Source organism: Neopelma chrysocephalum, unplaced genomic scaffold (genome assembly GCF_003984885.1).
Source record: "Neopelma chrysocephalum unplaced genomic scaffold, ASM398488v2 Primary Assembly neopelma1_26, whole genome shotgun sequence".
Classification (NCBI taxonomy): Eukaryota; Metazoa; Chordata; class Aves; order Passeriformes; family Pipridae; genus Neopelma; species Neopelma chrysocephalum.
The window spans coordinates 1,811,704-1,826,700 of record NW_020897695.1 but is presented as its reverse complement, the minus strand read 5'-3'; the positions used below and the strand labels follow the sequence as shown (position 1 = coordinate 1,826,700).

The 14,997-nt window shown below is 35.5% G+C and overlaps 1 protein-coding gene across 6 annotated transcripts in view; it reads right to left on the bottom strand.

Annotated features, from left to right (window-relative positions):
• TAX1BP1 (Tax1 binding protein 1) overlaps positions 1 to 14,997 on the bottom strand; it is a 52,138-nt gene that overhangs the window by 5,737 nt on the left and 31,404 nt on the right. For 4 of the 6 annotated variants that reach the window (XM_027675297.1, XM_027675296.1, XM_027675298.1 and 1 more), the window contains 8 exons: positions 12,976 to 13,203; positions 11,174 to 11,320; positions 9,890 to 9,983; positions 8,447 to 8,565; positions 7,115 to 7,240; positions 5,226 to 5,297; positions 2,282 to 2,456; positions 1,849 to 1,997 (listed from right to left, as the gene is read on the bottom strand). In XM_027675297.1, the coding sequence (XP_027531098.1) occupies positions 1,849 to 1,997; positions 2,282 to 2,456; positions 5,226 to 5,297; positions 7,115 to 7,240; positions 8,447 to 8,565; positions 9,890 to 9,983; positions 11,174 to 11,320; positions 12,976 to 13,203 (1,110 nt within the window). The remainder of the gene's footprint in view (positions 1 to 1,848; positions 1,998 to 2,281; positions 2,457 to 5,225; positions 5,298 to 7,114; positions 7,241 to 8,446; positions 8,566 to 9,889; positions 9,984 to 11,173; positions 11,321 to 12,975; positions 13,204 to 14,997) is intronic. The other 2 variants (XM_027675299.1, XM_027675300.1) reach the window with 1 other exon arrangement.

Sequence of the window (14,997 nt, the reverse complement as noted above, 5' to 3'; positions counted from 1 at the left end):
AGGAATGTGGAGATCAGGATGGACCAGAAGTCCATACAATGGTGGTATTTTAAACAAAGCAGCAAGCCTATTAATCCTTTTCTTATGGGAAGGAATCCTCCTCCAGCAAAAGGCTCTATATCCTGCTGGTTGAAAATACAGAGAACTACATCTTTAATAGCTTATTTTAAAAAACACTCCAATAAATTATAACCTCTTCATATTTATTATTTTATATTTGCTGTTTCTTCTGCACAAATGACAGACTCTTCTTTATAATGAATCACTTATATATGTGGAAGTTTTCCATGGTTATTTCTTTACATCCTGTCTTAGAACTGTTTTATCTTTGGCATATTACTAAGTCTTCCTAGAAAGATTCCTGCAGCTTCTCATTTCCAGGTAAATTTGTACACTACACATACAGTCTATCTGGGTAAGGAGAAAGCAACTGATTCTCAACTGCAAGTAAAAAAGACACAAATTATTTGATTTAAAGGCACCTTTTCTCAAGCTGAACTTTATTTAAGCCTGTTATATTCCACCTCATTACAAAAATCCAAGATGTGTCTGCAAATGAGCACAAGACTCTAGCACTGTTTCTCTTGGGTTTGCAAGAGGGCAAAGCACATAGATCAGAGAGAACACCCTGCTAATTAAACTGCAGCAGATGACTAAAGAAGAGAAGAGCTTGTCAGATGTAATAGCTACGTCAAGAATGATCAGATTAAATATGCAAAATGTGAGGTGAAGGTGGGGAACAGCATTAAGCTCACATTCTAGATCTTGAACAGGCTGCAAAAGTTCTGACAGTTTCTCTAATTATTCACAGTAATGGACATTGGGAGCAAAAGGTAGGAGGGAGAAATACATTTTTCTCCATTATAGGTGCTGAGCACCAGGGCTAAAATCATGCCTGTCTGAACACTGATCGGTTTCTGCAAAGGTTAATAGCAATTAAATGTGGCAAACTAGACTAAATGAGAAACAGGTCATGATACCACTGTACTTGCAAAGAGCACAATACTTTGCAGAAAAGTATTTCTTGTTTAATATTTTTGAAGGTGCAAGAGTACTTGGAATAAGAAAGAGTAATAGGTCTGTTCCTGTTCAAATGAAGACATACAGTCTAGTTTATTACAAAAGCCAATTTTTTATACCAGAATATATATAACAGTTAACTGTACTAAAAAAAGCTAACCAGTTTCCACTTAAAACATACAAAGCCTTAAAAAAAACCCTGTGAAAATGTATCACTTTCAGTTTCATCAGCTTTAGATAACAGTCAATTAGCTCTTCCAAATACATGTCCAACAGCAAAAAGCATTCAAAATGGAAATTAATAAATGCAGATTTGCAGAAGACAAAAGATTAATACATTAGAATACAGTATCTAATAGGATAGCAATTTACACTCAGCATTTAACTGAAAATACTGGTATCTGAATCCTTTACATTTTTGTTACAATTTAGTTCCTACATTCATATCATAAAATGAGTAAGATGTGGCTAGGTTTTGAGCTCTCATTCTACCACACACAAGAAAAATCATGAGTTGAGATTACTTGTATTTTTCCACTTCAGTACTTAAAAAGATTAAGAAGCTACTGTCCTAATAACAAAACAAGCTGTCAGTAACTCAAGAGATTACGGGAACAAGTATGATAAATATGATAAATAGATGTGCAGAGTTTTCTCCTTCAAAGCAAGCAAAATTCACCTAAAACATTTTTCAGGTAAAAGAAAAATCGGTTCTTGATTTACATAACAGTAAATCAGGCTTATCAGATGCTGAAAACCTATGCAAAACTCTTGACAACTCATTAGTAAACTTCTCAAGGAAAATAAAATAAAAAAAAGGTAACTTGCATTGCTGTCCTCAGGATCTTCTAAACCATCAGGCCGACTGAGATTGCGTGAAGGCTGGCTACACACTACATCATCTTCTAGCTCCCAAAAGGCAGTTCTAACAGGTGGTCTTTGGATCTCATCAGGATTAAAAGCACCATCTGCTCCATCTGAAGAAAAATTAATTAGGCCATCTTTGTTCAACCTTACCTTTAAAAAGGGTTAAACACATTTTTTGTTTAGGTAATATAAAACAACAGGAGAGAAATCACCTTTTTCCAAAGGTGTTTAAAACTTTAACTTATTGATTCTCATCAGTAAAATAAAGGCACTTAAAGGCTCTGTAAAACAGTCTAAAGACTGTTGGTACTTAAACCTGCATTAAATGAGGCATTGCTTTAGAAACAGTGAGGGAGAAATTATACTGGGGGTGAGGTGTGTGAAATTTACTTACCTCTTCTTTCCTGAATTGCATAAGGGTTTCCATACTGCAGTACTGGTAGTCGACTTGGCAGGGCAGGAACTGGTCCATTTTCCTCTGAATACGGGTTGCGAAAATGTAATGCCTGCTGTGAAATCTGTCCTTCCATCATCCTTCCAGCTTGATCTCCTAGTGTCCTGCCAAGTTCCTAAATAATGCAAAGTTTAAAATGTAATTAACCTATGGAGTCCTAGCAAAATTTGAAATTGTTATGAAATATGTTTTTTTTTTTTTAAATCTAGCCTCCCTATTGTCTTTTCATCTTGATCTAATGCCAAGTATACCATACATACCAAAAATGGTCAATGAAGAAAATACAAAGAAGATATTTTAGAAGAAATATTATTTTTTCTTAGTTTGTCATCAGTTAATTCAAATTACATAAACAGAACTGCCACAAGTTTCAAGAAGTATCTGCATTCTTTTAACAATGAAGAAATTTCAGCTAAATCAGTAAACAATGGGTAGATTAACAATAACAACTAGAGATAATGTGCTGTGGGAAAAGTTTTTAAAAGTTACAATTAAAAATAAAATAATTCTTTTTCTTCATATCATACCATACCACTCAAGAATGCAGCATTTTACTACGTGGAGCACATATATGTACATACTTAACATAATTCCATATGAATTCATGAGCGACAGACATTTATAGAACTACTAAGTACATTGCACTGGATCCCTTCTGATATTCAACACCAATGGTATCAGAAAGACAATATTCTTTCAGAAATGCTCAAACAGAACTCTTCAAAAACTTAATACACTTAAAATTCTAGACTCTTGCATATTAACCATAAATATGATAATAATTACAAACTATAAAAGGGATTTTATAACTTATAAACCAGTAAAACTCCACATTAAAAGACACTAATTAAAGTGACTTAAGTGTGGTCAGTGGATCAGCTGTAATTTATCCAAAAGTCTTTCTCATCCTTCCATTCATCAAAATGGGTTAAGGGATAGAGAGCAGTATGCCAAGAACATCAAAAGGAATATGCCATTGAAATTCAGAACCAAGCAAAAAATTCCGAGATCTAAATATGGAAATAATAATTAAAAAATTGGGACTGTTAAGGGAGATATGATTTCCGGTAATTTTGTTCTTTCTGGCTAGCATTTTCTTCTTGGTTCATGTTTAATATTTACTGATGTAATGTTAATAAAACCCTCACAGATTGAAGAGCATCTTTTCCACAAAAGACTTTAAATTGAAACTTAAAACCAAGGCTTCAATTACTGATTCAACTACACGAGAACTAAAAAGTCTGTTACTAAAAGGAACAACTCAATAGTTTTCTTCTTGCAAACAGGTAAACTTCAGACCGACCTCTTGAACAGAAAAATGCAAAAATCAGTAACAACTCTGCAATAACCACTCTGAAAACAAAACATTACTCAAATGCAAGAAGACTTCATGCAGCGGATGGCATCCCTGCTCATGGCAGGGGGTTGGAACTGAATGATCTTTAAGGACTCTTCCAACCCAAACCATTCTATGATTCTATGAAGATGGAAATTATACACCTATTGTTATATAAGTACTATCAGGTTTCAGACATAAAAAACTTCAACTCCAACAGCAACAGACATAAAAAACTTCAACTCCATTTTCAAACAGCAAAAAAACGGTATCTACAAATGATAAGCCAGCTTACAGGAAGTGCTCTTTGTGGAGCACTTGCCATAAACACAGAATTTGTTTTCTTTCTAAAAAAACCTTCTAATATAGGACAATGCAATTTCTGCCTAACATCCTCCTTTAGATATTATATAAAGTTATGCTAACAGTACTTGAGATTTATAAACTGAAATGCATAGATGATTAAAATCATGAGGGTTGAAAAGCGAGGATTATGTCTCAAAGTTTTGGTGAGTATGCAAAATCTAAATAATTCATCTTTACTCAATACGAAGCAGAAACAATTATCAATGAAATTAGGATTTTCCTTTTTAAAACCAATTTCTTATGCAATATGGAAGCAGTTTAAAATGAGAGGCGGTGGCACTAATACTTTAAGATTAAAATTAAAACAGAATGTAGATCAAAGTGACTGTAAATAGGTGCTGCAAAATAGCCTTAGCCAGAAGTTGGATAGCTAGGGTAGAGACTGATTTAAAAAAAAATAAAAAAAAATCAAAAAAAAAATCAAAGTCTATCAAAGTATGTAAATAAAATAGAAACAAAGTAATTTTACAGGTTTGAAGAGACAGCAAATGAACATTTTGATCAAGCTATGTTTGGTGACATTTATAAACAAACACTGATAATGGAGCATAAATTGAAAAGCTGTTTACTATCACGTGTTTAACCTTTTAAATCGTGGTTCCAGCCTAGCAAGGCACTTTGATTCTTCTTTGTAATGTAAATATCTATAAATTTGGTAAACAAAGTTCCAAGCTTCTATAAGCTCCATACATTATTATTATTATTACCATTGTTGTTCTTATGTGCGGTGTTTAAAATCACTCCCTCCAGCTAAACTAGACTCAACAAAACTCAAATTTTAATTTGCTTTCTTTTGAACTAGAAAAATATGAGAGATCTATTAAAAATTACACCCTTGGTTAAAAAAAAGATAAAGTAAATATCAACTACTTGACAATCTAGAATTTTACAAAACACTTAACTAGCTTAATCTGAAAGATTAGTTTAGTTTCAGTTTATTGGTATGAAAATCCCTGGTTTTACTAAGTACCTGTTCATACTGGAATTTTAAAGTAGTCGTATAAAAATAAAGTTTTAAGGAACAATTCTAATTTTTGCACAGTATCACGCAATACTATCTGACTGTAATAAAGACATTTTATAATTTCACTTTTCAGTAAAACTTAGCTTTCATTAATTGCTACATAATACCCTAGAGGTACTTCAACATTAGCATTAATATTTCAGAATGTCTGACAATACCTTCTCACTGGTAAAGAGTTCCAACTGTGATGCCAGTTCCTTTATTCGTCTCTCTTTTTCTGCCAGTTGAATCTACATGAAAAGAAGTTTAAAATTCCTGTATTAGTGGATAGAAACTCTTTCACTATTAGTAAATCCATGTTGTAATGTGAAAACAAAGTTCCCTGATTAAGTTCATCTTTAGATGGAAATAGTTTCGTCTACTACAGTTATATGCAACATCCACCTCTACTGCAAATCAAACCCAACAATTCTCACAAAGTTTATCTGCTGGAAAACAGCTGCACATTAGCAGCCTTTTCTCGCCAATTTCAGAGAACAGTTGTGGAATGATAAAATTCTATGTTAAAAATGAGGATCAGTATCAGTGACACTAATGGCAGGAGGGATACCACTGCCCAGAAACAGCTGAAGGTTTGCAAGCCTCATCTCATTATTTCTCAAGAAATCTGTTGGCATTTCAGTGTTTTATTTCATTCACATCTCTCCAGCTCTTACGTCCCACCACAGAACTGAGAGAACCAAAACCTCCTCCTACCTCAAAGAAACAAAATTTCTTTGACAAACATCTACCTTGTGTCTCTATTGGGTGCTCTGGGAGGAGGTAAAACTGACACATTACACAATTCTTCCTTGCTTCAAAATGATGATTTAAATAATCTTTCTCTACAAAATGCTGTTTTATTTGTCTTCTAGTTACTTTGGAGACTGCCCCTCCCCTCGTTTTTCTAACATCTGTGCACAATGCTTGGCATAATTACATATAAATTTTTTTTAATTCTGAAATTCCCGCTCCTAGCTCAGGTCAAGGGAGCAAAATCTTCTGCCTGGGGAAGAAAAACTCACTTTTACTCCACCACCTGCACTCCCCTGAATGATAAGAAGTTTTTAACTGCAGTCAAAACGTTTAGAATTCTGGAACTAATTATTTATTATGCCTGCTGTTGTGAAGTTAAACTTATTTCACACTGAATTATGCATTGCAACTGATCATTGCTAATTAGTAAAGAGAAAATAAATTGGAAAGAGTTGTGCATTTTATAAAATTGAAATTAGAGCTTCAGTGTCAGAAAAGGATGGCCTACAAAGTGCTGAAACAAACTGTAGAGTAATTCAGCATTTTATAAACAGAAAGTGCTGTAATTTCTAACAAAAAGGGGTTCGTAGTAGAACCAATGCAGTCCCAGTTCAGTTCATTGCTCATCACAATGGGCAAAAATGTGCAACTATCCTGTCAACAGCACTATCACCATTACACTGAGAATGAGCATAAAAAAGCTAATTCAACATAAGCATTACTATCACATAACCTCAAAGATTAAGGCCTCTTGTAAGCTAAAGCTGCCCATTATGCTTGACTTCCTGGTGAACGTGTTACTCTACCAAGACTATAGCTGAGATCCTCCAAATTAAATAATCACATGATGCTTTTAAAAACAATGTATCATTCATCTTCTGTCTCTCTAGTTAATTCATATAAAATGCATTAGACATTACTACACTGGCAGTGCTACATGCAATATGAAGATTTCAGACAAACACCAATCAACGTTCCTGTTAGTATTACAGTAAGCAGCAGGAAAATAGAACTCTCTTGCCCTTTTTTCTCTTAATACAAGATTAAAGTCATTTAGAGGTTTGTCTAAATCCACAGTATTAAAAAACTGATAGCCATCTGGGAATATACTTAGCAGATCTCTCTTACTTTTAAAAAAGCATTACAAGACTGTGTTGTTTCTATAAGTGCAAACCAGAGTTTCTATTAACAGCAAAAATATAATTAGTGTGCTTTCTCCATTAAAATTCTTCATTACTTGAACTATCAGAAATAAGCAACCATGTTAAGAATAGGTAACCATTCATTGCCATAAACAAAATATGTAACTTACTTTATACTGATCCTCCATTGCTGCTAGCTGCAATTTTATACCCTCATTGATTTTCACTTGTTCTTTCCACTTCAGCTCCAGTTTAGCCAGTTCATCAGCATAAACACTGCATTTCATCTTCTCTTCCTAAAGTAGTTTAAACCATGGCATTAAATATTTATAATTTTAAAAGATTTCCCCTCCCGCCCCCAACAAGGTCACCATGTTAACTACGCTTTTAGAACGAGACCATTTAAAAATGGCTTCTCCAAGAAATCAAGCCTGACTCAAGACTTGGAAGGGGTCAGGACCACTGAATATTGTATAAATGATGTTAAATATGCTTTTTTTTCTTGACTTTTCAACAAGCTGATATTCCTCTTTAGCTTCATCGTTTTAAGTTTCTTTGAACCCTAATACTACTACTCATGATTACTCTTTCAAGTATCTCACTTCAATACAAAACCTTTCCCCAAGCAACTTCTACAACCTAAATATCTTTCATCCAGAAGGTCAAAGGCAAAGCTTTCCTCAAACATCAATATGGAAGAAATAGCCAGCAGAAGCCAATGCAGGCTCTCCACAGACAGGGTTATGAGCAGAATTACAGGACAGTTATGACCTCTTGGAGAACTTATTACAATAGAAGCATATCATTGTGATAAATAAAAGAAACTATGAAAAGAGACAAGACAACACCCAGAAAGCATTTCTTAAACTGTTGTCAACTTTTCACCAGCATCACTGATGCAATACTCCATCATACACACACCCAAACTGGTTAAATGAAAATCAAGTTAAGACTGATGGGTACTGATATTTGAAGAGTATTATTCTTTTGAAGAGTATTACTATTGTGGCTACAGCACTACCGTTGCCAACTTTGGTCCGGTACATAAACCCCTTTATGTATGACTGAGCCCACTCAGATGTCAAATCACTGTAAAAGCCATGACAGATATGGAGAATTACTACACTTGGACAGCATATCAGATCAACCCTGCTATACTTATTCCAAACATCAGCTGGCTTACAACAACATGTTGTATTTGGTTTATTTACTACACTTTATGTAAGAAGATAAACCATTCACAACCTTAAGCATGCTTGTTTTGCTCATTTGTTTTACTGCACCTGGGTTTTCCTGAGGGGTCCTTGTCTCGACTCTCTAACACCACAGGTATTCAAGAGCTGACTTAATAAAAATGTGTTTTCTATTGTTAAGATTTTTACCATAATCACAGTGTATCACACAAACAAAGAAGGCAACTCAGCTGGGTAGGCTTTATGATTTTAAGACTTAGCACCTATAGCTACATTTTGTTCAGCTTTCTGAAGAAGCCGCTTACTTACTGCCAACATTTGCTTGCATTTCTTATACTTCTCTGCTCTCTCAGCAATTTCTTTATTCATTTCACGTACTTGTTCCTTTACTGCGAATTCTGAAACTATGTCGGATGAAATGGGGCTAACTGTGAACATTGAAGAAAAAACAAGAATACTGATATTTTTGGTTCCATAAATAAAGTTTGTATAAGAGAGATGACAGACCAAATTTGACAGTGCATCAAGAACAGAGTGCCCCATGTTATCCAAGCAAATGGTTAACCAGAGACAATCCGCATAACGTGGCCAGTGCTACATAAGATCAGCAATCCTACTGGCATGTCTGTGTTCAGTTCTACACACTGGAGATGAACATAAATACACACATATATCTACTTTCCCAAAAAAGATAATAAACAGCAGAATATGTTATGATATCATTCTTAATATTTTATTCTTACATAAAAATATGAACTGCCTCAGCAAACCACTTCATCCCATATTATAACTGAGCTTGCTGGGATTGTATGTTTTAAGAAACACTTTTACTGCATTTACTTTAGACAGCAGGAAATTACAGAAATTACAACCTATAGCCTCTACAAACAGCAAGAATCTATGAATTATAAAGTAATGTAAAAAAAATTATTCAGCATTTACTAGCATTTATCAATTCAAACTGAATAATAAAAACTTTGAACAGTTTCAGTTGGAAAGGACCTTAAAGATCATCTAGTTCCAGCCACATCCCACCATGGGCAGGAACATCTTCCACTAGACCAGGTTGCTCAGAACCCCATCCAACCTGGCCTTTAACACCCCAGAAATGAGGCATCCGCAATTCCACTGGGAAGCCTGTTCCAATGCCTCACCACCCTCATAGTGAAGGATTTCTTCTTTAGTTTTAATCTATTACATGTCTAACTATTAGAAGATTATTTTTGTAGTAAGTTAATAGTTCATAAAAATTATAAACTTAAACATTTTCTAATAAACCACTACTGCCTATAAAACATGAAAACAGGTGGTAGACTTGATCTTGCCATCACATAATCAGAACTTTCAAGTGGATTAGATTTTACAGTAGAATGCTACAGTAGATAGTTATGATAATATGACTGCAAGATTATTGTGCTATTGTACACAAACTGAAACCTTGGATTTTTTTTAATGAATTATTAGCTTGGCAAAACCATCTGTGTTAACTATTGAGCAGAAATGTAAGAGTTCAGTCCTACTGAGATTAATAAAGAGAACTGACCTGTTTTTAAAAGATACATGAACTTATTTATGAACATTACCAGTTGATAAAAGATAAGATTTTTAGATCAATCTTCACATTTCTAATTATTGCTTTAACTCAAACAGAAAAAGTGCATCTACTTTATACTATAAATACTATCAGTGATTAGTTCATATAGACAACACTTTCAGGCTCATAAAAACAGACAAAATTTAAGCTGTTGATACCTGGAGATGCAGACAATTTTTTGTTTGTAACGACGGCAGTCACTGTCTCAATGTTAGATGTATCTGTCGATTTCTGTTGATGCCCTGCAATTTTCTTTGTGAAAAGAAATTTTGGTTTGGTATTTAATTAAATGAAAGCCCATGCATAAAGTAATGTTATATCTTGCAGTACCATTTGCTCCAAAATTGGACTAGATGGAACTGCTCACTAAAACAAGAGGTAATAAAAATGCAAAAACATTTAATTCTACTAACACTGAAATTGCCTCAGACTATGATTTTTATCATAGTACTTGATAAAGTACTCCTTCCCTAGAAACAGTAATTTCTAAGCAAATTACTAGAAAAATCTCATTTTCTAGAGAATCAGTTACACTTAAATCCATCAACTTATATCTAATATTCCATTAGAAAAATGGAGTCTGTATTAGGAGTGAGTGCTGGACTTCTGGTGTGAAAGCAGTGAAATCTGGTGTTTGCTACAAGAAGTACAACATTGCCAAAGATGTGGAAGATTTTTAAGGTAAAGCCACAGATGTTCTCATTCACCATTGACCTTCTGGATGAGAAGATGACTTTTTTAAACAATCTGTGGATCAAAACTTAGCCATTTTTTCTGTGGATAAGAGAAATACTTAAGTTTGGTATTCTTAAGAATTCACATTTGTACATCTTGCCATTGCTCACAGGCCTTTTCCCTTGAGCTCCTCTCCAACTGAAGATATGTGCTCTCAAATCAGTTTGAAATTGGCTGACAAATTCAGTTACTAAGGTGGCCTAAGACTCACATCGTCATTGCAAAAGGCTCATTTACTTATGAAACAAATCTTAGAAGAAAGATAAGAATACAAAATACATATGGAATACAACAATGTTGTGGAAACTTTCACCCTACTTCACTTTTAAATCCTCCTTCAAGTTCCCCTTTTCCCTCACTTTTGGGTTTGGTTTTTTTTGTTGTTTTTTTTTGTGGTGGTACTGGAGAGAGGTAGTAATTATGCTTCAATTTCAAAATTCTTCCCTGAACAATGTACTGCTTATAGGTTCATCCAAACTCTATTAGGTTTCTTCACACACCAGCTACTATAAATTCTATGCTTCGTTTTGACAACTATCTAAAAAGAATCACAGAAGTAATTTAGGTTTATGGAAGAATATGCTAAATTAAAGAGCCATTGCTTACCACATATTTAACCCCCTTTTAAAAGGATTAGTTTTTGCAGAAGGAAACTGTTGCTCAAATGTTACCAAAAAAGCAAGTGCAATTTCTCTTGTTGTACTTACTGCCTGTTCTGTAAACTTGTTTACTTGTTTTTGAAGTTTTTGACATTCTTTGAATTTTTCCTTGTAATGGTCAGCAGCCATTTGCAGACGAAGCTTCAGATCTTCAACTTCTCTGCGCAGTTCCTGCTCCACTGCATTTGAAGTTTCCTTAAAAAAAAAAAAAAATTCAGAAACTGTTCTCCCTTTTGTTCAAGTATCACTACTTCCCAAAAAGCCTTTTCTCAATTAAAGAAAGCATATTGCTCCATGTAAGTACTGAAGAAATACCTCCTTTCTTGTGAGAAGGAACGGAATAGAGTAGTAGAGCACAGAGAGGCAGCATCTGTGCTGAATTTCATTCCAACCAGGACACACTGAGGGAGTAAACAGGCACTTCTATAATACCAGAGGCAGGTAAAGAAGATTCTTATTCTATGGGCTGATTAATGTGTGTGAAAAATCTGAATGCATAGGAAAAGTCTGGATATCTTCCAGAAAGTGCTCTAGCTATCTTATAGACAAGTACAGTCACATGGCTGTCAAATGGACAGACCACAACTGTATTCCCTCACACTCACTACACTTCTGCTGGAAGTGGTTCCGTTCAGCCACAACACTGATAAGACAAGCTAAGCAAACCACATTTGCCAACTAGATACATGCCATATTCAGACACTTTCTGTTAACTTGAGTCATTCAGATGATCTGCTACTTCCTTCAGGATGCATTTCAAAGACATTGCACACATCTGAAATTCTTAGGAAAAAAACCCATGTAATTCTTTGATATTTCAAATATAACAGTTCTTTTGAGGGCTGTACTATTCAATTCATACTTACAGCACTGTTTTAATTACTGTTCAGCTCAATATATTTTTTCAAACAGTTACATCATTACAGTAATCCTAGTAGCAAATTAATCCAATACAGTTGCAGTCATGGAAGATCCAGTATGAAAGTTCACTTAGGTCAAAATTATGAAACATTAGCTCACTAGGTTTTTATCCAAGACTAGGAAAGTCAAGGCAGTTTCCATTCCCTTAATATTTTCATACTAGTGGTTAGGATGCGGCACTCTCACAGCTGCGACCCAGGTTCGATTCCTGGTCCCCGGGGCAGATGGAGCTCGTTAGCCCTGTGAGGCCATCCATCTATGAGAAGGTCACTCTAAACAAACCTACGTCCTGAGGACCTCACTGCCATTGTCCAAGCTTGCTTGGCCCCGGCAGATGAACCTTAGGATTAAAGGGTGGGCTCAGTTCAGCGCATGCTGTGTCTCACCTAAAAAATCCATTGCGCAGGCTGGAAAGGTGAAAGACCTTTCCCAAAATCTTCGTTCGCGAAGACTGGCCATTATTTTATTTACAAATACTAAAGCAAATTAACTTTGACCACAAATATCGAAAGGACTCATAAGAATTAAAGAGAATCCATCAATGAGGAAAAAACATTATGAAACAACCCAAACCTCTCTACCAATCCATTTTTCTACTTGAATTAATTTTTAATGGGACTGCAGATCACATAACAGAACTAAAAAAGAGAGAAGATTCAAAATAACACAGATAAATACTGCATTATTCTGTGAAAATAATGCGGGGAGAAGTCAATGTGAGTAGTATCAGAAACCTCCTTTCTTACCAACATTTCAAATCAGCTAACATGCACTTGATTTAAGGTAGTATCTTGAATGTCAAAAGAGAATTTGATGATTATTTGTACTTATCACCCAGAAACCTATTTTATTCCCCAACATCAGTAAAGCCAGGTCTGACAGGTTTTATAAATAGACATAAACATCTGTACTTAATATTGACAATTTACCTGTTCATTTTTCAAAGTTGTGATTTTTTTAAGTTCAGCTAAAGCTTCTGCAAGTTGCTTTCTAAATTTTTCATTTTCCAGACGTGCACTGTGAAGATCTGCCATCGTCTTATCTCGCACATTTACTGCATCGCTCAGCTCTTTTGACAGTAGAACAGCTTCTTGTTTGCTAGCCTGAATCTGATCTTCAGCTTTCCGAAGCTGCTCTTTTAAAATACTTGCATCCTCCTAGAAAAGAGAAGAGATGGAAGAGAACTCATCATCTTTTAATTCAAAGCTTAAATAGAGGTTGGTATAGGGATTAGAAACATTTGAAAGAAAAAACAAGTTTTCCTGGTGGCTTTAGTAAAACCACTAAATCAAGAAGTCGGTACACAAGTACCATTTTCCCCATTTGCCTTCTTTGCCAACAATGACGTGCAAACATATTTTACTACGACATAAAGGCAAATTTAAAATGTGGTTATTTTCTCTATACTGGAATTTTGTTGGATTTTCAGCTTTAAATATATGCCAAAAATAGTCCTTCTGTTTTCCAGAACATCTTTTCTTATCCCTGTAGAACTCCAGTTCAAAACCAAAGTTCATCCACAGTAACACACTGCAGGTATCAACAGAGTAAGAGATTTTAAAATGCCTACAACTGGTTGACACACAACACTGTAAAGCAGCTTTGGGATGTTCTTCTCACCACTCCATTTCCCAAGATCTTGCACAACAAGCTTATCAGAAGGAACAGAAAACAAAAAGTAATGAAGAGCAAGCTGCAGCATGCAGCACTAAGCACTGCTGCAGCTCCACAGGGCAGCCCAAGAGCCATGTGACCAAGCTGAACTACCAGCCTCTCATTGCTCAGAGAAGGCCAGGATTACAAAAAAATAATTAAAAAAAAGCTACTATATAAGGTACTCTCAGCCTCTGGGCTTCCTGATGCCATAATCATCTCATTCTTCAGTCTAGACATAAATCCAGGTATCTCTAGTCCACTATTTATTAATTTTTTAAGATAGCATGTCCTTTTTATTGTCTTGCTATTTCCATTCTCAAAAGCACTACTTTCCCACTTAAATTTTACCTTCATAACTCATATTACTTTAACACAATTTGTATTCTTTCAAGATCCAAATTGCTTTTCTATGAGAAGACTGATTGGCATGATACACAAGATAAAGCTGCTTGCATAATCTAATATTCCCATGCCGGCCTCGAAGGCTGTGTCTAAATTGACTCTCTAGTTTGGATCAAGAGCACATTTGTGAAGCAAAACTCCCAGTCAATTCCATTATTGCCTATCACACTGTAGATCAGAGGACAGAACAATCTCAGGGCACAGAAACTGCATTCCTTTTGGATTAAGTGGAAAAGGATGATGTACATCAGGAAAAAATACCTAATGGTTATTCTGTTGTGGGTTTACCCTGGGTGGATGACAGACGTTCACCAAAGATGATATATCCTTCCCCTCCTCAGCTGGACTGAGGGAGAATATAATAAAAGGCTTGGGAGTCGAGGACAGGGAAAGATCACTAAGCAATTACTGTCATGGACAAAACAGACTCAGCTTGGGGGAAAAATTAATTTAATGTATTACCAAGCAAATCAGAGTAGAATAATGAGAAATGAAACCAAATTTTAACTCATCTTCCCCTCAACCCTTTCCTTCTTCCCAGGCTCAACTTCACTCCTGAATTCTCTATCTCCCTCCTCAGCGTCATAGGAGGGATGGAGGCTGCGGTCAGTTCATCCCACACTGCCTCTGCCACTCCTTCCTCATCAGAAGGGTACTCCTCACACTCTTCCTCTGCTCCAGTGTAGGGTCCTTTCCAAGGGAGACACTCCTCTAAAACTTCTGCAATGCAAGTCCTTCCCACAGGCTGCAGTTCTTCACGAACTATTCCAGTGTGGGGTCCCATGCACGGGGTGAAGTCCTTCAGGAACAGACTGCTCCAGTATGGGTTCCCTGCGGGGTCATAGGTCCCAACAGCAAACCTCCTCCATTGTGGGCTTCCCACAGGGTCACAG